Genomic DNA, 25,527 nt, shown 5'->3' with positions numbered 1-25,527 from the left:
ATTCTGCAATAATGTTTGAAAATGCCATGAACTCCATGCCATAAGTGAGTGCACAGGGTGTTACTAGAGATGTTGACTCTGTAATGACAAAAGGTTGGGGTTTTGTAGCTCAGAAACAGTCGTATGCATCCTTTTCTTCATTTACATCTTCCTTGAATTCTTTCACTGCTTGAACAAATTTGATCTTTTGCCTTTTCCTAACCCCCTTCCCTGTTAGGGGCCTGAACAACTCAATTTTCTCCAGTGGTTTTCCCATTTTTCCAATTTGTCTCTTTAGAATCTTTGCCAGAAGGCATTCCCCTCTACCTCTCCATTGTTAACTCTCTCCCTGGGGCCTTTGCTCTCCTGTAATCGCCCTCTCCCTCAACCCACTTATTGATCTCATCACCATCATCAATGGTATTTACTGAGCACTTACTAAGTGCAGAGCACTTTATTAAGCACTTAGGTGAGAACAATACAACAGAGTTGGCAGACCCATTCCCTGACCACAAAGAGCTTACACCTCTTCATAAATGACTTCTAGTCTTCTGTTCATCAGAGGGGCAAATGATCAACATATTTAGCCACCCTTCTTCCCAGATATCTTCTTGCTCTTGCTCTTCACCACCAAACCCTTTCATTATAGGTAGGGAATATTGTTCCCTGTTTGTTGTTGCATGGTACTCTCCCAAGCACTTAGCACAGTGCTTTGCACACAGTAAGTGCTCAATAAATACGATTGAATAAATGAATGAACCCTTTCTAATTGATGATGATGATGGTATTTATTAAGTGCTTACTATGTGCAAAGCACTGTTCTAAGCGCTGGGGGGATTCTAGTTATCTCTCACCGTGGCTTATTTCTCACTTCTCCCTATACTGATACCCTACCATGCTCTCTAAATGTTCTTGTCCATAAAGTCCTCCTTCATCATTTCATTCATTCATTCAACCGTATTTACTGAGCGCATACTGAGTGCAGAGCACTATACTAAGTTTTTGGGAACTAAAATAAAACTTCATGGATGGCCTGTATGGGTAGAAAACATATTTGCTAAATTTGCATGCAGGTGACATCCAGGAGGGTGGACTCACTAATGTGTTGGAAACTGGAAAAAAATTAAAACCTTGATAAATTGATCAAGTGAATCAGTAGGGAAAAAAATGAATTGGAACAGTCCAAGGAAATACATTTAGGGATGAAAGCAAAACACCACAAAGAATAGAAGGATAAAGTACTGGTAAGGGGCAAGTATTCATTCATTCATTCAATCGTATTTATTGAGCGCTTACTGTGCAAGGGCTTTGGGAGTACAATATAACAGAGTTGGTAAACGATTTCCCTGTCTACAATGAGGTTATTGTCTAGAATGAAGTACAAAAGTTAAAGATGCAGAGGGAATAACAAAGTAACAAATGTGAGTCACCAGTATAGTGTTGGTATTTCAATCAATCACTAGTATTGACTGAGCACTTACCGTAATAAGTGCTTAGGGGGAGTTCAATAGCAATAGAGTTGGAAGACACCACCTCAACCTTACAGGAGCTTACAGTCTAGTAGGTGAGGCAGACGTTAAAACAAATTACATTTCAGGGAAACAGAATAGTGTAGGGATACATGTTTGACCTTGAGTAAGTCACTTCACTTCTCTGTGCCTCAGTTACCTCATCTGTAAAATGGAGATTGAGACTTGAGCCCGACGTGTAAAAGGGACTGTGTCCAATTCTATTTACCTGTATCCCCCAAGTGCTTAGTACAGTGTCAGGCACATTATTATTATTATTATTATTTGTACATAAGGGCTTTGGGGATGAGGTGAGCATCAAAGTGCTTAAAGGATAAAGACCCAAGTGTATAACCAACACAGAAGGGAGGGGTGAAGAAGATGGAAAATGAGACTGCTAGGAGGAAATATCATTTTAGTAGGGGGTACTTGTGGGTCTTATTACTACTCGAAAAGTCAAAATGGTACTGGAATGCGGTTCTGGGGCTATGACGTGCATGAGTTGGGGAGTAACCCTTCCTAGCTACACTAAGTTAGTAAGACCCCTGAGAAAGCTCTTTGTTCATTTTTGATCATTGAATTTAAAGAAAAAAGAGGTTGAGAAAATGGAAGGGCTCAAAGACCATTTGGAAAACAAATGGTTTGAAAAATGGTTCAAGTAATTAGGTTGATTTACCTGTAGAAAAGAATGCTAAGGCATATCAACTGTTGGCAAGTGCTTGCAGGATTCCAGGAGGAGGAGGATGCTGGTCAGCTGTTTGCCATGATTTCAGAGGCACAAACAGGAGTACAAAAGCATCCTGGCCTAATAAATAGAACACAGGCTTGGGATTCAGAAGGACTTGGATCCTAATCCTGCTTCTGCCATTTGTCTGCTGTGTGACCTTGGGTGACTCAGTTAACTTCTCTGTGCCTCAGTTACCTCATCTGTAAAATGGGGATTGAGACTGTGAGTCCCATGTGGGAAATGGATTATGTCCAAACTGATTATCTTGACTCCTCTCAAGTGCTACTCCATCCACCTGTGCTTCAGACCCCATTCTCTCTCATCTTATGAAATCTCTCGCCCCTTCCCTCCTACCCCCCTTAACTTCCATCTTCAACCGCTCACTCTACACTGGTTCCTTCTCCTCTGCCTTCAAACATGCCCACGTCTCCCCCATCCAGAAAACCCTCTCTTGACCCCACCTCCCCTTCTAGTTATCGCCCTATCTCCCTCCTACCATTCCTATCCAAACTCCTGGAATGAGTCGTCTACACCCGCTGCCTCGAATTCCTGAATTCCAACTCTCTCCTGGACCCCTTCCAACCTGTCTTCCGTCCACTACACTCCCCCGAAACTACCCTCTCACCAGTGCACCAGTGAACTCCTTCTTGCCAAATCCAATGGTTGCTACTCTATCCTGATCCTTCTCGACTTCTCAGCTGCCTTCAGCACGGTGGTCACCTCCTCATCACGCTATCCAACCTTGGCTTCACAGACTCTGTCCTCTCCTGTTCTCCTCTTATCTCTCTGGGCCTTCATTCTCAGTCTCCATTGCGGGCTCCTCTTCACTCTCCCATCCCCTTACTGTAGGAGTTCCTCAAGGGTCAGTTCTTGCTCCCCTTCTGTTCTCTACCTACACTCACTCCCTTGGTGAACTCATTCGCTCCCATGCCTTCAGCTATCATCCCTATGCTGATGAAACCCAAATCTACAACTCTGCCCCTGCTCTCTCTCCCTCCCACCAGGCTCGTGTCTCCTCCTGCCTTCAGGACATGTCCATCTGGACATCTGCCTGCCATCTAAAACTCAATACGGCTATGACTGAATTTATCTTCCCTCCCAAACCCTGCCTTCTCCCTGACTTTACCATCACTGTAGACGGCACAACCATCCTTCCCATCGTACAGTCCCACAACCGTGGTGTCATCCTTGACCGCTCTCTCATGAACCCCACACATCCAATCCATCACCAAAACTTGTCAGTCTCACCTCCACAGCATCGCCACGATCCGCCCTTTCCTCTCTATCCAAACTGCTACCTTGCTCGTTCAATCTCTCATCCTATCCTGACTGGATTACTGCATCAGCCTCCTCTCTGATCACCCATCCTCCTGTCTCTGCACACTTCAGTCTATACTTCACGCTGCTGCCTGGATCATCTTTGTGCAGAAACGCTCTGGGCATGTTATTCCCCTCCTCAAAAATCTCCAGTGACTGCCTGTCAACCTACGAATCAAGGAAATACTCCTCACTCTCGGATTCAAGGCCCTCCATCATCTCACCCTCTCCTACTTCACCTCTCTTCTCTCCTTCGACAGCCCAGCCTGCCCCCTCTGCTCCTCTGACGCTAACCTCTTCACTGTACCTCGTTCTTGCCTGTCCCACCATCGACCCCCGGCCCACATCCTTCCCCTGGCCTGGTATGCCCTTCCTCCACACATCAGCCAAGCTAGCTCTCTTCCTCCCTTCAAAGACCTACTGAGAGCTCATCTCCTCCAGGAGGCCTTCCCAGATTGAGCCCCCTTTTCCCTCTCCTCCTCCCCATCTCCCTCTCCCTACCTCCTTCCCCTCCCCACAGCACTTGTATATATATTTACACAGATTTATTACTCTATTTTACTTGTACATATTTACGATTCCATTTATTTCATTAATTATGTGCATATAGCTTTCATTTTATTTGTTCTGACAATTCTGACACCTGTCTACATGTTTTGTTTTGTTGTCTGTCTCCCCCTTCTAGACTGTGAGCCTGTTGTTGGGTAGGGACCGTTTCTATATGTTGCCAACTTGTACTTACCAAGAGCTTAGTACAGTGCTCTGCACAGAATAAGCGCTCAATAAATACGATTGAATGATTGAATGAATGCATTATCTTGTCTCTGCCCTGGGTAGATAGTAAGGGCTTAAGAAATAACCATGAAAATAAAAAGGGGAAATGGGCCTTAGAGCAGGAGAAATCAATCACTAACTCAATAATAAGTTTATTGCCGACAGAGAATATGTCTGTTATACTGTTGTATAGTACAGTGCTCTGCACGCTGTAATTGTTCAATAAATACAATTGATTAATAGTATTGATTGAGTGCTTACTCTTTGCACAGCACTATGCTAAGCACTTAGTAGAATGCATTAAGGTAGGCGTTCTTTCCTATCCCTAGAGTCAAGGAGATTACATCCAGATGGGGAAAAAGACACCAAAATAAAATACTGGTAGGAGAAAGTATACACAGTAAAGATAGGTACATAAATACAGTGGTTCCCAAGTGCTTAAGTGAAGCAGAATTGTTGGAGTTGTGGAGATGATTTAAGTGATTAATCATAGAATATGTTAAAGAAGCAGATAGGAAGGGTTTTGATGATAAGGAGATTAGTGGTATGCTTCAGTGCTAAGGGGAAGGGAGTTCCAGGCCAGAAGTGAGGTTGTGAGAAAGGGGCTGCTAGTGATAGAGATGAAAATGAGACACAATAAACAAACTCGAATGAAAAGAATTAAGTTTCCAAGCTGGAATGAGGAAGAAGAAGAAATATACTATTTGGGTCATCTTCCTTCCTTGAGATACTAAAGTAAAAACTAGAAAACCACCTAAGTAATAGGGACAAAACTACACACCATTCTAGAAGCAGGGAACAAGACCAGAAAATTGATCAAGTTCCCTTCCTACTCTAAAATTTTATCAATTGATTTATCTTCTTTGCACTCCAGCAGCTGGCTTGCCCTAGGATAGGGAAAATTTGAGATGCCTTTCATCTCTTCTCCATTGGTTTTTCATTCCTCTATATCAGTTGAATATTGCCCAAGAAAAAGACATGGAATTGGGTCCAGACTCCAAACCACCTGACACCTAGCCTGGTAAATGCTGCAGTTTCATTACTAAGCCTCTTAAGTTGTTGATGACCAAATAGAGGAAGCCAATTTGCATATAATTTTCCACTAACTCTACTAAGCATTTGGGTGAAAATAAAGTAAAATACATAATCCCTGTCCTCAAGGAGCTTACCATATCAGAGCCAATATCATTTGTTTAATATCTCAACTCCCAGACCCAGCCCAATGACGTTCCTTCCTAATATTCCTCCCCAGTGGAAGAAAGCTGTTGGTTGGGCTCTGTGTAGATGTATCCCATCTGAACAATGAGATGACAATAGAAACTAACCAAATACCTTCCTGTCTCACAATCACCTGGAATTTTCTCTTTCCTCTTTCTCTTTTTCTCAATTATCACCTTAATTTTTTAATAGTATTTGTCAAGAACAGTTCTAAGTACTAGGGTAGATACAAAGGAGTCAGGTCGGATACAGTCCCTGTCCCGAAAGGTGTTCCCAATCTAAGAAGGAGAGACAACGTATTTTGAATCCCCATTTTTCAGTTGAGGAAACTGAGGCACCGAGAAATTAAGTGACTTGCCCAAGATCACAGAGGTGGTAAGTGATGGAGCCATGATTAGAATCCAGGTCCTCTGACTTTCAGGTCTGGGTTCTTTCTACTAGATCATGCTCTTCCCCTTAAGGCATAGCCATCCAAAATTGTCCTCTCAAAGTTATCCCCTCAAAGGTATCCCCTCCTTATCAATATTTCCTTCTCTCCTTTCTCAATTTTCTATTATTTAATTTACTACCATCCACTGAAAGGTTGTGAATGAGAAAAGGTAACAAACCCATGTTGCAAAGGACGAGAAGAGGTTCAAGTAAATGAGAGCAACCATATGAATTGGCTCTTTCTATGGCTCCTTTAAGTGAGAACACTCGGAAAATCAGTAAGAAAGGCAATTTTTAAGAAGGGAACGTTACCAAGAGTCCATCTATCTTTGCACTGTATTGTATTGTACTCTCCCAAGAGCTTAGTAGAGTGATCTGCAGCAAGCGCTCAGTAAATACCATTGGTTAATGGATCCCTAGAAAGTAGTGGCTTGCTGTGAAATCATTAAGGACCCCCCTTCATTTTGAAAAGTAGATTTTCATAGTTTTGTTCAAAAATTTAGCTACTGGTCTGCTTAGGAAACTTACCTCTTGGTTTTGTTCTCCTAACCACAGTCCTGCCGGTATAAACAGCACAGATTGTCCATATAATGACAAGAGTTGCGCTGGAGAAAATTTCCTCATTAGGGCACACCAGGCTCAAGAGTACCTAAAACACAGAGCTGAGCACTGAAATCTAATCTTGTCTTCTCGTGTCCCATGTGGGACAATCTGATTACTGTATATCTACTTCAGCACTTAGAACAGTGCTTGGCACATAGTAAATGCTTAACAAATACCATGATTAATAATTAATTAATTAATGTCATTGACCCCTTGCTTCATATCCTCCTTCCTCCATGGGATTCCCTTGCCCTTCAAAGCCGACAGTCCCCCCGCCCCCCATCATTTTCAAAGCCATACCAGAAATCCCTTCTTTAGAGGAATTCTTCCCTAATTGCGACTTTATTCTCCCTCCCCACTGCATCACTTCATATGTTTGGGTCCAAACCATTGAAGTAGTCTGATATTCACCCCAACCCCTAAACCAGCCCTATCCTTAGGGCTGGTTGCCTCTTAATACCTGTAATTTTTTGCTGTTTGTGGACAGGGAGTGTTTCTGCTATATTGTACTCTCACTTACAAGTACAGTGCTCTGCACACAATATTGTAAGCCCGGTGTGGGCAGGAATCATCTCTCGTTATTGCTGAATTGTACTTTCCAAGCGCTTAGTACAGTGCTCTGTACACAGTACGTGCTCAATAAATATGATTGAATGAATTGACTGAATAATTTGTTCAAGAGGGTGGAACACTTCTCCTTACCCCCTTCCAGGGTCAAAAAAGTTCCCCTCCTTAATATGCTTTCCCCATTAGTTTAAAGAATGCCTTTCCTGTGAGTGTAAATGAGATGGCAGCCCACCACATCAAGCCCCTCAAAGCAACTCTTTCCCTAGATCAGGGAGCTAGTCCCATCCCATTACAGGCCCTGCCCTCTCCAGTACTGTCAGTGTTATTTTTAAACAAACAGGAGCCCCAAGGAAGGAGTCTTGTTCAATCAGGCTTTGTGAGTGCAGTGGGCCCACTGCCGGTCCCAGGAAAATATCCCCTTCATTCCCAAAGGGATTCGGGGTAAATGCTTTGTCCTCAGAGGATCACTCCTCATTTCCTTTTTTTAAAAAATGGTATTTGTTAAGTGCTTACTATGTGCCAGGCTATGAACTAAGCACTGGGGTAGGTACAAGCTAATCAGGTTGAACACAATTAATGTTCCATATGCGGATCACAGTCTTCATCCCCATTTTACAGATGAGGTAACTGAAGCAAAGAAAATTTAAGTGATTTGCCCAAGATCACACAGCAGACAAGTAGCAGAGCTGGGATTCTCCCCCAACCCCCACCCCAGAGTAGTTCACTTGAATCTCAGCAGGAATATCCAGTCTAAACAGTGTGGCTTAGTGGAAAAAGCAGAGGCTCGGGAGTCAGAGGTCGTGGGTTCTAATCCCGGCTCCACCACTTGTCAGCTGTGTGACTTTTGGCATGTCACTTAACTGCTCTGTGCCTCAGTTACCTTAGCTGTAAAAATGGGAATTAAGACAGTGATTCCCCTTGGGACAACCTGATTACCTTGTATCTACCCCAGCACTTAGAACAGTGCTTGGCACATAGTAAGTGTTTAACAAATACGATTATTATTACTACTATTATTTGGGGTCCCACTGTATTTGTGAATGAGAGGAAAAATTGGGTTCCACTTGATGGTGCTTCTCATTCACTGAATGGGGAGAAGGAAAACTGTCCTGCATTCCAGAGACCTTGTGTGGGAAGGAGAGAACAGCCAATTGCCAAAATGGGAGAAATCATGTCTTTAGGAATGAGGCAAATGGTAACCACCACCTCTAGCCAGCAGGAGAGTCAGGAAGCCTGGTTTCACAGCTGAGGTAACGGAACTATTTAAATAAACCTGAAATTCTGATCTCATCACTCTGCTCCCTGTGGTATTTGGAACTCCCATGCTCTGACCTAACAGAAAACTTGTGCGGGTACAGCATGCTTAATTGGCCCAGGCTTGCATCCCAGCTGAGTTTGAGACACATTTCTTTGTGTTGGGTAGTAGAAAGCTTCCCTTGCCACAAGATCCTGAAAAATGATATCTTCAACCTGTAGTGTGACACGGAAAAAAGGTGTGGATTAAATTTCTGTTAGGTAGGAGTGCAGGTGATAAAAGGGATATTGGCAGAGAATAGAGATCAATGTCTCCATATTTAGTGGGGCCCCATTAGGATTGACACCGAGTGTCTAGAGTAGACTGAAGTTTCTATTAACATCTTGGATAATGAGACCCATACACTCACAGGTGAAAGAGAAGCAGCAATGGCTAGTGAAAGAGCACCCCAGTTCTAATCCTGCCTCGGCTGCCTGCCTGTTATGTGACCTTGGGCAAGTCACTTTCACTTTATGTTTCAGTTCCCTCGGTCTGCAAAATGGGGATTCAATATCTGTTCTTCCTCCTACTTAGACTGTGGGGCCTCTGTGGAACCTGATTATCTTGTATCTATCCCAACACTTAGTAATACACTTCACATATAGAAAGGACAAAATAAATACCACAATTATTGCTATTATTATTATTACAGGAGACCCTGAATGATGCAGAGTTTCTGATATTCTGTGAATTAAGAGTAGACCTCAAAATGATTTGACCACATTTAAGAATTGCCCTTTCAAAGAGCATTACGTTCAACACCATCCAGAAAATAAGATCAGTGCTGAACAATAAAATGAGGAAAAGCTGAGGAAGTCAATAATAAAGTGCCTATACTGTACAACAACAGCAAATATGGGCTCTGGCAGCTTCTAAACAAATTTGGCTGCCCAGTATGGTGTAGTATAGTCTGGTTAGGTAAGATGGTGATGATAAATAGGCAAAGCATTTCAGCAGTTACTTTGGATTTCTAGAGAAAATAATTCCACATTTTTTCTCTGTGCTAGAAGCTTACTATATATATATGTGGATGTGTACATTCATGAATTGCCTATTTAAATGTCATGATTTAATGATGATCAATTGAAACAAGACCAACACTGGCAACATTATAACTACCTTCCTAAGGATGACCAAAGCTAATAGTAATAATAATTATAATGGTATTTGTTAAGCATTTACTGTATGCCAAGCACTGTTGTAAGTACTAGGGTAGATACAAGTTAATGAAGTTGGACACAGTCCCTGTACCTCAGGGGGCTCACATTCCTAATCTGCATTTTATAAATGAGGTACCTAAGGCCCAGAGAATTTAAGTGACTTACCTAAGGTCACACAGCAGACCTGTGGCAGAGCTCGGTTAGAGTCTAGGTGCCCATAGGCTACAGAAATGGATTTGTGGAGAATAACATAGAGAGCAATGACACCAGCAGTAGCAGTGGCCTAGTGGAAAGAGCACAGGCCTGGGAATCAGAGGACCTGGGTTATAATCCTAGCTCTGCTACTTGCTTGCTGTGTGACCTTGGGCAGGTCACATAACCATCCTGTGCCTCAGGAGGAAGGGAGGGAGATCCAACTTAGAATGTGAGCCCAATGTGGCACAGTGACTGTGTCTGACCTATAATCTGGAATCTACCCTAGAGCTTAGTACAGTGTGGTTAAGTAATCACTTTCAAATACTGCTATTATTACTATTATATAAAAGGCAGAACACAAAAGACCCACTAAATAGACCCTAGTGTGGTCTTCAGTAAGGTTCCATGCCCAGATCTGACCTCTCCATTTTAAGAAATGAATAAAGAATATATGAGGAATCAGTAGAAGAGCTACAAAGATGATTAAAGGGTTTAGCTAAATAGATAATTTAAAGGGAAAATCAAGCTATTAGTTTGGAGAAGAGAAGGTAATGAACTGTTGATAGCTGGGCCCAGATTCATGAAACGTTATTGCAAGTATTATGTCCTAAGACCATTGAGTTCAGAATTGAAGAATAAGTCTTTCAATTGCAGACAGATGCTTGATCCATCATAAGGAACAATTGCTTGATAGTGATGATTATTTGGCATTGGACAGACTTTGTGCAAGAAATAAAATTGCTATTCTCGGGAATAAGATAACCAACCCTGCCTGTCTTGGGCATAGCAAAGTTTGGAGGTAGGGGGTTTGATTCTATAATTTTGTGAGGTTCCTTCCAGGACTAAGAGAACCTGATTCAATAAAAATGTGACTCAGCAGTAAGGTCAAAAAGGTCCACAGAGCTCACTTGAGAAATAAATCATTCACAAATGTTTTTCTATCTTTGCTAATTTGGATATAGTTCATGTAACATTATCCTTAATGTTTAATATAATGACTGATTCAAAACCATAAAAAAGAAAATTTTAATTAATCCTCTTTGCTATGAGTTTTTAACAGCCCCTTTCCTTTGTGACTTTATGACTGTAATTAGACACAGGGGATAAAGTGCAGATAATACAAATTTTTCAAGTAGAATTGAATAACTGAAGGTGGTTAGGGACCCTCTTTCCTAGGCTTCTAAAAGCTGTTGGATTTATTTAAATCTCAAAGAGGTTATTTTGTTGAAAGAAAATCATTTCAACGTTATTTGGAGAATGGGAAAACTTGCTCTGACAGAATAAAGCCCTCTCTGATGTATCTTCCTATTCAACTTCATGATGACCAAGATTGTTTAGAGGTTCGATATCAATTTTAATACCTTCTTCACTAAGTTATCAGGGTACAGACATTCTTTTACCACAGTTTTAGGTTCTACACATGATAGGGACTCCTAAATGATGATTGATGTAGTATGTAGGAAGGTGGGTAGAGGTTGTGGAGGAGGAAGAAGAGTTAGAGAAAGAGGAAGGAAAGAGGAAGGAAAAGAGAAAAGGATGAAGAAGAGGAGGAGGAGGGGGAGGAGGAGGAGAATTAATCAATAGTATTTATTGAGTGCTTACAGTGTGTAGAAACTGTACTAAGCCCTTGAAAAACAGGAAAGGGAAAAGAGGAGGAAAGGAGAAGAAAGACAAGGAGGACAATGAGGAGAAGAAGGAGAGAGAAGAGGAGAAAGAGTATTCAGCAAAGCAGTTCATCAGGCCAAAAATTATCACACAAATTTTAAGTTTCCACTGAAACACTTTCCTAGAGTTAAATGTAGAGCACCAAACCAGGAGCACCAAATCAGGACATATTTGATTCCATTTTAAGAAAAGGAATAATTTGTCGAGAACTGAAAGTGAATGGATACTTTGCTGGAAACAAGTATGAGATAACCTAAACGTTAGGAAGGAAAAAAAATTCCACAAGGAAATAAAGAACTTAGAGGAAAGCAAATTTTAACAGATATAGGACACTAGTAGGGAGGATATGATAGAAAAAAGTCAGTCCAAGAAAGCTGGTTATTCTTCAAAGGGACATTTTAGAAAAGGAACAAAATTTATCATAGGAAAGTTGGTTACAGGATATCAAGTTGACCAAACCCAGAACCTATACTAACCACTACACAGAAGGCAAAGGAACTAGCCACCAAGCATGGGAATTAAGCTAGATCATTAAGGAGAACCAAAAAGGAGGCTCATGCATTTACAAAATTAGAAAAGCTCAAGGCAAAAAGCATGCCACGAGCAAAGATATATGAACTCATGTCTTAAAGTATTCATCTATATTTAGCAAAAATAAGACCAAGAAAATGTCACCCCCATGATTGACAGGAAGGGAAAGCTGATAAAAAATAACAAAGGTCATTCATGGTTTTTTTCCTTCTCTCTTAAAAAAAAGATCAAGTGGAACAGTACATCAGGGAAGTTCTGCTTGAGCTGTAAAATTGGAATGCTAAACTAGAGGAGGGAAAGAAATAAGATATAAGAATGTCTTTCTAAAAATCTGGGGGTAGTATATACCACATCAGCCCAATAGCACGCCCCCTTTTCCCCTAATGAAGTAACTGTTGTTAACAAAGAGACACTTCTCATTATTTGGCAGATCCGCTGGAGAACAGGAAAGGGGTCCCCTTGACCTGGAGGGGATAAATGGAACCCAAATGTAAAGAGAAAAGAAAAGTTTCATGGAGGGATACCACTGGTAATTACACGGATGTTTGGAAGAAACTGGAAAAAACGAAACATTTGTGGGGTTCTGAGGATGGAGTCTCCCGTCAGAAACATTAGATTCATTTATTGAGCGCTTATTGTGTGCAGAGCACTGTGCTAAGTGCTTGGGAAGTACAAGTTGGCAAAATATAGAGACGGTCCCTACCCAACAGCGGGCTCACAGTCTAGAAGGGGGAGACAGACAACAAAACAAAATATATTAACAAAATAAAATCGATAGAATAAATATGTACGAGGAAAATAGAGTAATATATATATATATATTATATATAGTATATATAATACTAATTCTGCAATTAGTTGCAGCAGCTTAGCTGTTTAAAGCAACCAGAGGAGACTTAGTTTATCATGGGAAACTAGGAAATGAAGAGAAAGCATGGAGCTTATGTGAACACCTTTCTTTGAAAAATAAATTATGAATCATATCATTAATATTGCATCTCCAGCGTTGAATCAAACAGCATTACTATAATTGCTTCCTCTGGGTGAAGTCTAGAAAGGCCTTAAGGATTTGAGTCCCCAGAGCACAGATGCAACTATAAACTGTTTCTACCAACCCCTTTCCTTGAGACAGCTCTGAGACACTTTTCTTCTTTAACAGGTAGGTCCAGCAATCCTAAATATTTCTACATCTAGATACATTTTTCCATTTTCTTTTTTAGTGCTTAACTGGAATAAGGCAGAAATGGTAGAATTGGAAACTGTCAATTGTTTGTGGATAGAAACCTGCTTTCATCTACTTAATTAGCTTCCCAAAGAAGTGACTGAAGTTAGCTTAAAGCAGATCTATTTGTTTTAGCTATTTGTTATGCTCATTACAAGGAAACGTGGATTGCATTCAGAGGAATTGTCTACTCATAGCAATACCAAAGAAATTTTATTAAATGAAATGCTTTCAGGTGGGGAAAAAAGTAAATATCACTATTAATAAGTATTGCTACATAATCCTGTACCTCTGTTTGGCAATAGATGGTCAACAATTTCCAAAACATGAGCATGCTTCAGAATGTGACTACCAATTCTGTTACATTGTATTCTCCCAAGTGCTTAGAACAGTGCTCTGTGCACAATGGTCATTCTCTACCATTAAGTTTCTGCAAGATCTGAAGTGAGTCACTTAATCTCAGCTACTTACCCCAAATATTCCACCATCATATGCCTCCAACCATACCTGCAACACCTTCAAAATTGAGCTGACCACAAAATTATCAGCCCAACTGGGATGCCTGTCCCTGCTGTGTCTCTGACTCTGCAGTGAGAGAGCAGTGGGGCTGAGGAGAAAGACAATTCAATTATCAGAAACACTTGTAGGGAACCAAGATTACATATAAGCACCACGTGTACAGTGCTATGTACACAGTAAGTCCTCTCTGAATGCCATTAATTGATTGAGGATGCTTGGAGTGTGTTTTGGACATTTCCCAGAAGCACTTGCTGTGAGAAGAAATCCAGACCACCAACTAGAACTTTAGATGTACCATAGGGAGAGCATGGATTTTTTATATTTTCCCTAGTAATTCTCCCTAGATATTCCACACATCATGATTTGTAAACCAGCGTCCTTCTACTCCATGCAGATTGGGGAGTGTATTCTGTCTTTTCATATTTTGGTCTGTGGACTTATTTCTCAATGGAATTAAGTCATTCTTTCTCCTTGTAAACAGGGATGAGAATAGGGCTCACTATGCCTATTTGAAATCAATTCATCGTATGTGGCATTGCTGTAAACCTTTTGGACCTGTTTCAAAAATGTATATTGTACAGTGGTGAAGGGCAGCTTTGAGTTTAAGCTGCTATTGCATATATTTAATCCTTTGTGATTCCATTGCCTCTTAGATTTCCCAATTCACTGGCAAATACAATCCGCCACAACTTTTGAGATAATCATCATCTTGCTATTCTGTCGGGTTTTATTTTATTTCAGTTGATTCAGATTCCTGGAAATACCAGAACTTATTCTTCTGAGTCACCTTTGAATCAGGTCGTGCCACGTTACCTCCAAGGGGCCTTCCCCAACTAACCCAATCAATCAATCAATCAATCAGTTGTATTTATTGAGCACTTCCCCTAATAGTCCTAATATAAAAGCCCTGCCACATTTTAAATAATAATAATAATAATAATGTTGGTATTTGTTAAGCACTTACTACGTGCCAAGCACTGTTCTAAGCGCAGGGGTAGATACAAGGCAAGCACATTTTCCCACGTGGGGCTCACAGTCTTCATCCCTATTTTACAGATGAGGTAACTGAGGCACAGAGAAGTTAAATGACTTGCCCAAGGTCACACAGCTGACAAGTGGTAGAGCTGGGATTAGAACCCATGACCTCTGACGCCCAAGCCCGGGCTCTTTCTACTAAGCCACGCTGCTTCTCTTAAACCCATACCACCCACCCCCGAGCACTCAAACTCCGAGCACTCAAATGCTCCTTAAATTTCTAAAATGAAAATGAAGGAATTTCTGCTGACTCTTCAGAATTTCAGAACATCCTTGTTCCTGTGAACCTGTCTCTGTATGAGAGCCTGGATTTCAATTCCATGGGCTGGGAATCTGGTTCATTCTGTATTCTCCCCCCTTCAGACCATCCTAGGCTCATGGAGCTCTCCCCATCCCTTCCCAGAGATCCTAATACAATTCCAGTCTCCTTAAACCCTTTTGGTTCCCTTTATTCATCCCATCCTCAGCCCCATAGTACTTATGGGTATGTCCCTACTTTATATTAATGCCTGCCTCCCTTTCTAAGATGCAAGCTCATTGTGTGCAGGGAATGTGTCTGTTATATTGTTAAATTGTACTTTCCCAAGTGCCTAGTACAGTGCTCTGCACACAGTAAACGCTCAATAAATATTCATAATTCCCCCTCTTATTTGTTGCTTGTTTTCTCTGATATCAGTGAAGTTATGCAGCCTAGTGAATAGAGCACAGGCCTGGGTGACAGAGGACCTGGGTTTTAATCCTGGTACAGCCACTTCTTGTTTGACCTTGGGCAAGTCCCTTCACTTCTCTTTGCCTCCATTACTTTAACTGTAAAATGGGAATTAAGACTGGGCCCCACTTGGGATATGGACTGTGATCAACCTGATCAACTTGCTTATACCCCAGCGCTTCGTAGAGTGCTTGTCACATAGTAAGTGTGTAACAAATATCATATAAAATATATCAAAGTGGATACTAGGCTTTCCATTTTTGGGATGGGAATTGTACTGTTGCCGAATTGTACTTTCCAAGTGCTTAGTACAGTGCTCTGCACACAGTGAGCACTACATAAATATGATTGAATGAAATAGCAGTTAGCATCTCTTTTCAGTCATGAGTCACAATTGTGCCCATTCAGATTTCACCAGAGGAACTTTTCATAATGAGCATTATTAATTTCTGTTCTTTCTTCCTTAAGGGAAGACTTCAGGGATCAGTTCAGAAACAGATATAAATGCTTCTGTATTGTTCTAACTGGGAAGCCACTGTGACAGTGCCTTCTTTTACAAGAATGTGCCGAAATTCTGAGGAGTTGTCAGTAAATCCTTCCTTTACAGATTACCTAATTTAGAAATTTAAGTAGCATCTGAGTGCATGGAGTTTGAAGAGAGGGTGGGTGATTTAGGTCTAAAATGTGGTGGTGCTTTTATATAATTGGAATATGGAATTAAAAAAAAGATTACCTGGTTGCAGTTAACATTATTTTTCATTTTTTCCATTTTTGTCACTTATTTATCAGCCTGAAATGTGAATAAAGATTTAGAATATCATCAATTCCAGAATAACACCCAAAGTCTCCTATTAACATTTCAACTCACAAAGGATAGACCCTACCTACTAGGCTAAGTATTCAGTTTAGAGACAAGAAGTATACGTGAATTCTGCAAAAGCACATGATGAATTCATATCAAATTATCTTTAAACATTAGTGAACACATTTCTTATGACATTTGATGATAATTGTCAAAGATAGATATAACATATAGTTACAAGAAAGAACTCATAGCTATAATGACAGCCTAGTTGCATCCTCTGAAAAATTCAAAGGATTCTTGAGTGTTTCCCCTTCCCTGTCTTTTTCTGTCTTTCTGATCTTTTTTATGATATTTGTTAAGCACTTACTATGCACCAGGCACTGTACTAAGCATTGGAGTACATACAAGATAATCAGGCTGGATAGACTTCCTGTCTCACATGGGGCTCAAAGTCTAACTCCCCATTTTACAAATGAGGTAATGGAGGCACAGAGAAGTTAAGTGACCTGCCCAAAGTCATACAGCAGATAAGTGGCTGAGCCAGGATTAGCACACAGTTCCTTCTGAATCCCAGACCTGTGCTCAATGCACTAGGCAATAATCCTTCTCCCGATTGTCCCTTTCCTTTCTCCAATCATTATATGCTATTTCTTCAATCACTCTTTTGTTTCTCCCTTTTTTAATTCTCATATCTTGTTTACTTTGCTGTCCTATTTCTTTCAGCATCTTCCATCTTGTTCCATATCTTTCCTCCATTTTTCACCGCTCCCTCTATTTTTCTTGTTAACCCTGACATCCCCTCAGGCATTCAGAAGACAGCAAAATCTGCTCCTCATACTCCCATGCCCGGCTCCACACACACACACACACACACACACACACACACACACACACACGCATGCATGCCCCCATGCACACACACACATGCATGCCCCCATGCACACACACACAGACACGCGTGCACACACACACACACACACACACATCATTTGCATACTCACAATCCCTCCAACTTACCCTGTGATGGATCTTTTGAAGGCAGAGGTGAAATGGAGACTGGACATTATTGCATTTTGGCTTGAACATCTGAAGCAAAATTAGCAACATGGGGCATGGCTAACATACTATAACCAGGCTAACAGGATTCTTCAAAACATCCCACTTCCCCATCCTCCCTTGGCCTGGCCTGCTGGAGGAACGAGCTTGACCAGTTGCACTGCTATCCTTCTCATCCCTCCTAACTTGGAATTTCCATGGCTCTCTGCTGCCTCCTTCATCAAACTCTCTCTCTCCAGAAGCCCCAGATTCTTATCCTGACCTCCTCCATACCTGTTGTTTCAGACTTTAAAAATCACCCCCATCCTCTGCACACTTAGTTGCTGTGGGTCAGAACCTAGACTTGTAGTAAATATAGAAAACTTGGAATTAGAAGGTGGGTGTCCTAAGTCATGGCATGGTCATAAAGTAGAAACAGTGGGTTAGGCAACTAATAGACTGCAGAGTTATTTAGAAAATGATCATCCAATTGCTTGCTCACATGCTCCTACAGGAGCTCCTAAAATGCTTTGTTATTGTTTTAACAAGGCTGGGTTTTCACTAGGTAGTTTTGTAATTAGTTGAGTTCCTCAAAGTGCTTAGGCGTTATCAAGAACATATTCAGTCAGTCAATCGTATTTATTGAACAATTACTGTGTGTACTAATCGCTTGAGAGAGTATACTACAACAATAAACAGATGCATTCCCTCCTCACCATGAGCTTACAGCAACTCCCTGCAACAGTTTACAATTAAGGAGTACAAGAATATGAGAACTGTCGCACTGTGTCAGACCAATGATTGGTCGAGCCTGATATTCTGTCTCCAAAAATGCAGCGAAGCTCATTTGGAGGAACTGTAATGAGATTGCCCTTTCTCAATGTTAGAGTTATATCTTCTAGAGTTATATTGAGAAGCAGCGTGGCCTAGTGGGTAGAGCACGAGCCTGGGAGTCAGAAGGGCATGGGTTCTAGTGGGTAGAGCACGGGCCAGGGAGTCAGAAGGACATGGGTTCTAATCATGGCCCCACCACTTATCTGCTGCGTGACCATGGGCAAGTCACTTCACTTCTCTGGGCCTCAGTTACCCCATCTGTAAAATGGGGATTGAGACTGTGAGCCCCACGTGGGACAGCGACTGTGTCCAACCCGATTTGCTTATATCCATCCCAGAGCTTAGTACAGTGCCTGACACATAGTTAAGTGTTTAACAAGTACCATAAGTCATTATTATTACTATTATTATTACTATTATTCTATGGCTCTAAGAACCCAGGCCCTTCCATCTATATATGGATTTAACCTTTCTTGAGTCTTTTATCACATTTATCTTTCTCTCTAATAATCAATAATGAACCTACCATTTGTGACAGATGCTTTTCTTTTCCTCTTCTTTTACTTTCTTTACTTGTGCTTGGTAGAATGGGATTGAAGCCAGGTGCTACTATCACTACAGAGGATCATGATAGAATTTTTTCAAGGAGAGGAGCTGGGGGATGAGCTTTAAGACCTTTGGATATAGAGAAGTGAGAAGAAAGATGCTTTAGTGGATGGCTTGGGAGTCAGAAGGACCTAGGTTCTAATCCCAGCCCGGCACCTGTCTGCTGTGTGACCTTGGGCAAGTCACTTAAGTTTTCTGCATCTCAGTTACCACATCTGTAAAATGGGGATTAAGACTGTGAGCCCCAGGTGGGACTTCAACTGTGTCCAACCTTATTAGCTTGTATCTACTCCAGCACATAGTACAATGCCTAGCACAAAGTAAGGATTTGACAAATGCCTTACAAACAAAACTGAACAAAAAAGGGGCCTTTCTTTCAAGAAACTACAAAGCTTCAAGTTGGTAATTTCTTGAGGGAGAGAATGTTAGCCCTCTACCCTGGTCCTGAATTTTCTCCCCTTAACCCAATTATCCAATCAGAGAGTCTTAGAGTCTGTCTGGCTTCTCCTCATCTTGTATTCAGGCACAGTATCTCTAAGTAGAAATAGGAGCCCCATTTAAGCACCCCAAGGTATTTCAAGGTATTGGTAGGGGGATCATGAAAGGAATTCAAAACCATTTTTTTCATCTTCATTTTTTATTTATTTCTAATTACTTCAGTATACCTCGAAGCAAGCACTTATATCCTGCCTTGACTACTGCATCAACCTCCTGGCTGACCTCTCTGCTCCTGACTCATCTCCAGTCCATATTTAACTCTGCTGCCTGGATCATTTTTCTGAAAATAATGCTTAGTCCACATCTCCCCTCTATTCGAAAATCTCCAACGGTTGGCCATCTACCTCTGCATCAAACAGAAACCCCTTAACATCAGTTTTAGCACACTCCATCAGCTCTCTCCCTCCTACCTTATCTCGGTGATCTCCTATTACAGCCCAATCTGCACACTTTTTTCCGCCAATGCCAACCACTCTCTGTGCCTCAATCCTGTCTATCTCATCACCAATTCCTCACCCACATCCTTCTGGTGGCCTAGATCTTCCACCCACTTTCATATCTGACATCCACCTGTCTCTTCACCTTCAAAGCACTACAAAAATCAGATCTCCTCTAAATGTCCTTTCCTAACTAAGCCCTCCCTTCCCTTTCTAAGACCTCCCTTCTGCATTGTCTCTGCTCCTTAAGCCCTTTGATATTCACTTATCCCCCAGCCCCCCAGCATTTATGAACTCTAAGCCCCTGCAATTTATTTTAATATCTGTCTTCCCTTCCAGTCTGTAAGCTTCTTTTGGGCAGGGTGGTCAACCTACTCTGATTTGTTGTACTCTCCCAAGTACTTAGTACAGTGCTCTGCACACAATAAGTGCTCAATAAATACCACTGATTGTTTGAACCCAGTCCAAAAGAAAAATGTCCAGTGACAATTACACTTCTGTGACAGACTTTATTCTCTTGGGTCTCACAGATCGTCCAGAGCTTCAAGGCTTCCTCCTTGTGTTATTTTTAATCATCTACTTTTTCACCTTGTTAGGCAACTTGGATCTGATTGTGTTAATTCTACTAAATTCTATCCTTCACACAGCCATGTATTTCTTCCTCACTAACTTAGCATTTGTCGACCTGTGCTATTCTACAGTCACAACCCCCAAGATGCTGACTAACATCTTATCAGAGAAGAAGACCAGCTCCTTTGCCGGTCGTTTCATTCAATTCTATATTTTCATTGCTTTGCACCTTATAGAGTTTTATATGCTGGCGGTAATGGTGTATGACCGCTATATGGCTATCTGCCACCCTCTACATTACAGCATCAAAATGTCCAGAAGGGTTGGCACCTGCCTCATCGCTTTCCCCCATGTATGTGGCTTCTCCGATGGCCTGTTCCAAACATCACAATATTCAGATTGTCCTTTTGTGGATGCAACGTCATCGACCATTTTCACTGTGCCAACCCACCTCTCATAAAGCTGTCTTGCTCTAATACCCACTTCAAAGAAAATGCCATGCACCACTCTGCTGTATTTAACCTCTTCAACTCCCTCACAATCATTACCTTGTCTTCTGTCTTCATTCTCACAGCAATCCTCAAGACCCAGTCTTCTGAGAAAAGGAGTAAAGAGTTTCCCACCTGCGGATCCCACATGATGGGTGTCACTTTATTTTATGGGTCACTCTTCTGCATGCATGTGAGACCTCTGAAGGATCAGTCCATGGAGCAGTCCAAGATAATATATATCTTCTATACATTTGTGCATCCGATGTTGAATCTAATGATCTACAGTCTGAGGAACAAAGATGTAAAAGCGACCTTGAGGAAATTGATAAATGAAAGGGCAATACTTCCATTTTACAATAAATTGTAACGTTTAAAGCGTGGTTCCTCTCTGTCGCCAGGAGTACATAGAGCATCTCGCAAAGGAATTTCACAAAAAGAAAAGGAATCTAGTTTCCTGGTTGACCTCCTTATAGGACATTGAGAGAGGTATATCTCCATCACATCTGTAAGCCACTAAACAATTCCCTCACTTTTCCCCCAGAAATCGGTCTCCTAGAGCTTATGCTCCACATAGTCCTCCACTTGAACTTTAAATGCAGGTAAGGCCTGAAATACAAGTCTCCCAGAGAAATCTGGGAAGCAGCATGACCTAGGGTAAAGAGCACAGGCCTGGGAGTCAGAGGACCGTGGTTCTAATACCGACTCTGCCACTTTGCTGTGTGATCTTAGGCTAGTCATTTAATTTCTCTGTATCTCAGTTGCCTTATCTGTAACATGGGGATTAAGACTGTTAGCCCCATGTGGGACATGGACTGTGTTCAACCTGATCGGCTTCTATCTACCCCAGCACTTAGTTCAGTGCCTGCCACATAGAAAGTGGATAACAAACGCCATCAAAAAAATTAAAAGGACTGGTTTGTTCAAGCATCATGAATATGTAGCTTTCAATAATAATAATGATAACAATCATGGCATTTTTAAAGCACCTATTATGTTCCGCATTGTACTGAGGACAGGGATAAATGCATCAGCACTGTCAGTCCAGCCACAGGTTTGGCTGAAAGCAACCGTGACTTTATCTCCAAAGGGGGGGCAAGGTGGAGGTTGAACCATTATATTTTGAATTTGCATCCTAAGAAATGCCATACTGGGCTACACCAAATGTCCCCCAGCCTTCCATTCTGCCTCTGACCATGACACACCACCCAAAGAGGTTTGGTAATAATAATAGTAATAATGGCATTTATTAAGCTCTTACTATGTGCAAAGCACTGTTCTAAGCACTAGGCAGGGTGGCTGCCCTTCATTTTTATGTTAATGGATTTTGTTATGAAATTACTTTATGCCAGACACTGTTCTAAGCGCTGGGGTAGATAGATGCAAGGTAATCAGGTCAGACACAGTCCATGTCCCCCATTGAGCTTACAATTTTAAACCCCATTTTACAGATGAGGCACCTGAGGCACGGAGAAGTTAAGTGACTTGCCTAAAGTCACATAGCAGGCAAGTGGTGAAGCTGGGATTAGAACCCAGGTCCTTCTGACTCCCAGGCCAATGTTCTATCCACTAGGCAATATTGCTTCGTGACATTCATCTTCGTGGTTAGGAATGTTTTTTGAATAGCCTTAATTTTCCCTTTAATAATCTATCATGTTTCTCTTCCCTCTGAATTTGCTCACAGCAGAAAGACTCCGAATAACTGAGTGGGTTGCCTTAGAAGTTTCAGTATGAACTCTCCCAGGTAATGCATTTAGGAAAACAAATCAAAGCTTTAGAACAAAATCCTTAATAGTGAAGTTTCTAGGGCAAACAATTTCAAAACCTATCTTCACTGGTTCTGTTTTCCATTTCTTTAGTCATATTTGTTATCTTTCACTGGACTCCTCCAGTTGCTCCGATTTTTAAATGTTAGCGGTCTGATCAAAACCATATACTATGGGCAGATTATATCCAAATTGTGACTGTCAATACACCTACTAATACATCCCTGGAACAGAGTGACTTTCCCAGTAATACTGCTGCATTACTGATCCAGAGTCAAATATGATCATTTATGGCCATGAGTATTTTCATTCGATTCTTGTGCCTAGTCAAGGACCATTTGCTTACATTCAATACTTTTACAAGTGGAAATAGGCCATTGGTATATGTCCTGTTTCTATGGGGCAGTGCTGAAAGCAGAAGACTAAGAAACACTTTAAGGTGTTGGTTCATAATTATGTGTTTGGATTGAATTAAAGCCCAGTAGTGCAAATCTACTGCATATTTCATAAAATGAAAGTCCTATCAATCAATCATCAATCAGTGACATTGATTGAGAACTTACTGTGTGCAGAACACTGCATGATGTGCTTGGAAGAGTGCAATAAAACAGATTTGGTAGATGCTATCCCTGTCACAAGAATGTGATTTAACATGAAATCACTCAATTCTATCATGAAATTTAAAAAGAAGTTTGTGTAAAGTGGGAAGAACACAGGTTATCACACTAACTGGCACTCCAACCCCTCATTTCAAGATCGTTCAATTCTATGAATTAACATTTCTCAAGAGAGGTGCTTCAAGTAGTAAATGGAAGAAATCCTTCAGGGACTTGGCCAGTGAATTATGAACAAAGTATAAATCCTCCATTATGAAACATACCTCTGACCTTCGGTATCCCAGATAAAACCTTTTCCTTGCCCAGGTAGGTTTGCCAATTGCAAATCCACATTAATGTTTCCATTTCTCTTCTCCAGTGTTGCTTTAGGTTGAGTTGCAGTGATCAATACTGAAGGAATGAGAGGAATGGAAGATATGACAAAGGGATGAGCGTGTGAAGTTTTCATCTAGACATTGTTCCTCCAACCTCTGTTGAAAACATGTGGCTGAAGAATAATTGTCGGGTAGTTGTAATCATGTCATATTCACAGAGACCATTATTATGATCATCTTCATGTAATCCTGAATAATTATAAATAAGAATGCAAAGATTCTTTCCAATAATATCCACTCAACAAATGCCCATCCAAAGAGTTAGAAAGGATGGGCTCAAAAACTTTCCCATATGTAGTTCTAAAGCTATAGATTTTTGCAAGACTTGAGAACTCCAACAGGGCTTTCATTTTTATTGTCTTGAGATACTTGGAAGCAGTGCATTTCCTGCCAAATGTAGTATTTACAGTAGGTGATTAAGAGAGAAAAGATCTGGTTCCTGTTCTTAATAAGTGGTCAGATTTCTGATTTTATAACCAGACAGCCGGGTTTTCAGCTGCTCTGGTATCTGTCTAATGTGGTTATGCTACATGGGACCTGAGCCCCATATGGAACAAGGACTGTGTCTGATCTGATTATTTTGTGGCTACTCCAGTTCCTAGTACAATACGTGGCCCACATTAAGAACTCCAGGAACCGTAAATTTATGACATGTCCTCATTATGAAAATGTCTTCTCTTTATGTCCATGAGTATGTTTGGTCCACAAAAATTGAATCAGAATTGTATATATACCTAACTGATCATGGTATTTCTCTACCTCATTTTATGAACTTAATTTATTAAAACCTAATTAACCACAAAAAACAATTCTCCATTTCTAGGAGTTACTGTCTAAAAATAATCCAGACAAGAGGACACAAAATAGAATTTTTTTTTTACCCAAGGGAGTAACAGTTGAGTAGGGAATCTGTCACTTTTCTGTTTTTCATTTCCTAGGCGCTTAGTACAGGGCATTGTAAACGGTGTGCACTCAGCTAATATTACTGCAATGGCTACCACTGTGATTTGAGAACCAAGTAAGATTTTCCTGGCTTATTAATAATAATAATAATAATAATAATAGAGAATCAGCATGGCTCAGTGGAAAGAGCACGGGTTTTGGAGGTAGAGGTCATGGGTTAGAATCCCCCCCCGCCAAGTGTCAGCTGTGTGACTTTGGGCAAGTCACTTAACTTCTCTGGATCTCAGTTACCTCATGTGTAAAATGGGGACTAAGACTGGGAACCCCACGGGGGCAACCTGATCACCCTATATCCTCCCCAGCGTTTGGTGCAGTGTTTTTCTCTCCCTTCTAGACTGTGAGCCCGCTATTGGATAGGGACAGTCTTCATATTTTACCAACTTGTACTTCCCAAGCGCTTAGTACACTGTTCTGCACACAGTAAGCGCTCAGTGAATGTGATTGAATGAATGAATAATAATAATAGTATTTGTTAAGGACTTACTATGTTTCCCATCACTGTTGATGGCACTACCATCCTTCCCATCTCACAAGCCTACAACCTGGGTGTCATCCTTGACTCCGCTCTCTCGTTCACCCCTCACATCCAAGCCGTCACTAAAATCTGCCGGTCTCACCTCCGCAATATTGCCAAGATCCGCCCTTTCCTCTCTTTCCAAACCGCTACCCCGTTTGTTCAAGCTCTCATCCTATCCCGTCTGGACAGCCTCCTCTCCGATCTCTCATCCTCCTGTCTCTCCCCACTTCAATCCGTATTTCATGCCGCTGCCGGGAATGTCTTTGTCCAGAAATGCTCTGGGCATGTTACTCCCCTCCTCAAAAATCTCCAGTGGCTACCAATCAACCTATGCATCAGGTAGAAACTCCTCACCCTCGGCTTCAAGGCTCTCCATCACCTCCCCCCCTTCTACCTCACCTCCCTTATCTCCTTCTACAGCCCAGCCCGCACCCTCCGCTCCTCTGCCACTAATCTCCTCACCGTGCCTCGTTCTCGCCTGTCCCGCCGTCGACCTCCCGCCCACGTCATCCACCTGGCCTGGAATGCCCTCCCTCCACACATCCGCCAACTAGCTCTCTTCCTC

The 25,527-nt window shown here is 41.4% G+C and overlaps 1 protein-coding gene across 1 annotated transcript; it reads left to right on the top strand.

Moving 5' to 3' along the window:
* The first annotated feature begins 20,142 nt into the window (after positions 1 to 20,142).
* Positions 20,143 to 23,339, top strand: LOC119923992 (olfactory receptor 5M11-like). Its single transcript, XM_038743115.1, is given in 4 exon segments — positions 20,143 to 20,617; positions 20,620 to 21,091; positions 21,202 to 21,327; positions 23,180 to 23,339. Coding segments are annotated over 4 exon segments (1,233 nt in total).
* The last annotated feature ends 2,188 nt before the right edge of the window (positions 23,340 to 25,527 follow it).

The sequence above is a fragment of the Tachyglossus aculeatus genome, unplaced genomic scaffold (genome assembly GCF_015852505.1).
Source record: "Tachyglossus aculeatus isolate mTacAcu1 unplaced genomic scaffold, mTacAcu1.pri scaffold_75_arrow_ctg1, whole genome shotgun sequence".
Taxonomy (NCBI): domain Eukaryota; kingdom Metazoa; phylum Chordata; class Mammalia; order Monotremata; family Tachyglossidae; genus Tachyglossus; species Tachyglossus aculeatus.
The sequence above is the reverse complement of the archived record's forward strand: the minus strand, read 5'-3'. Positions and strand labels throughout refer to the sequence as shown.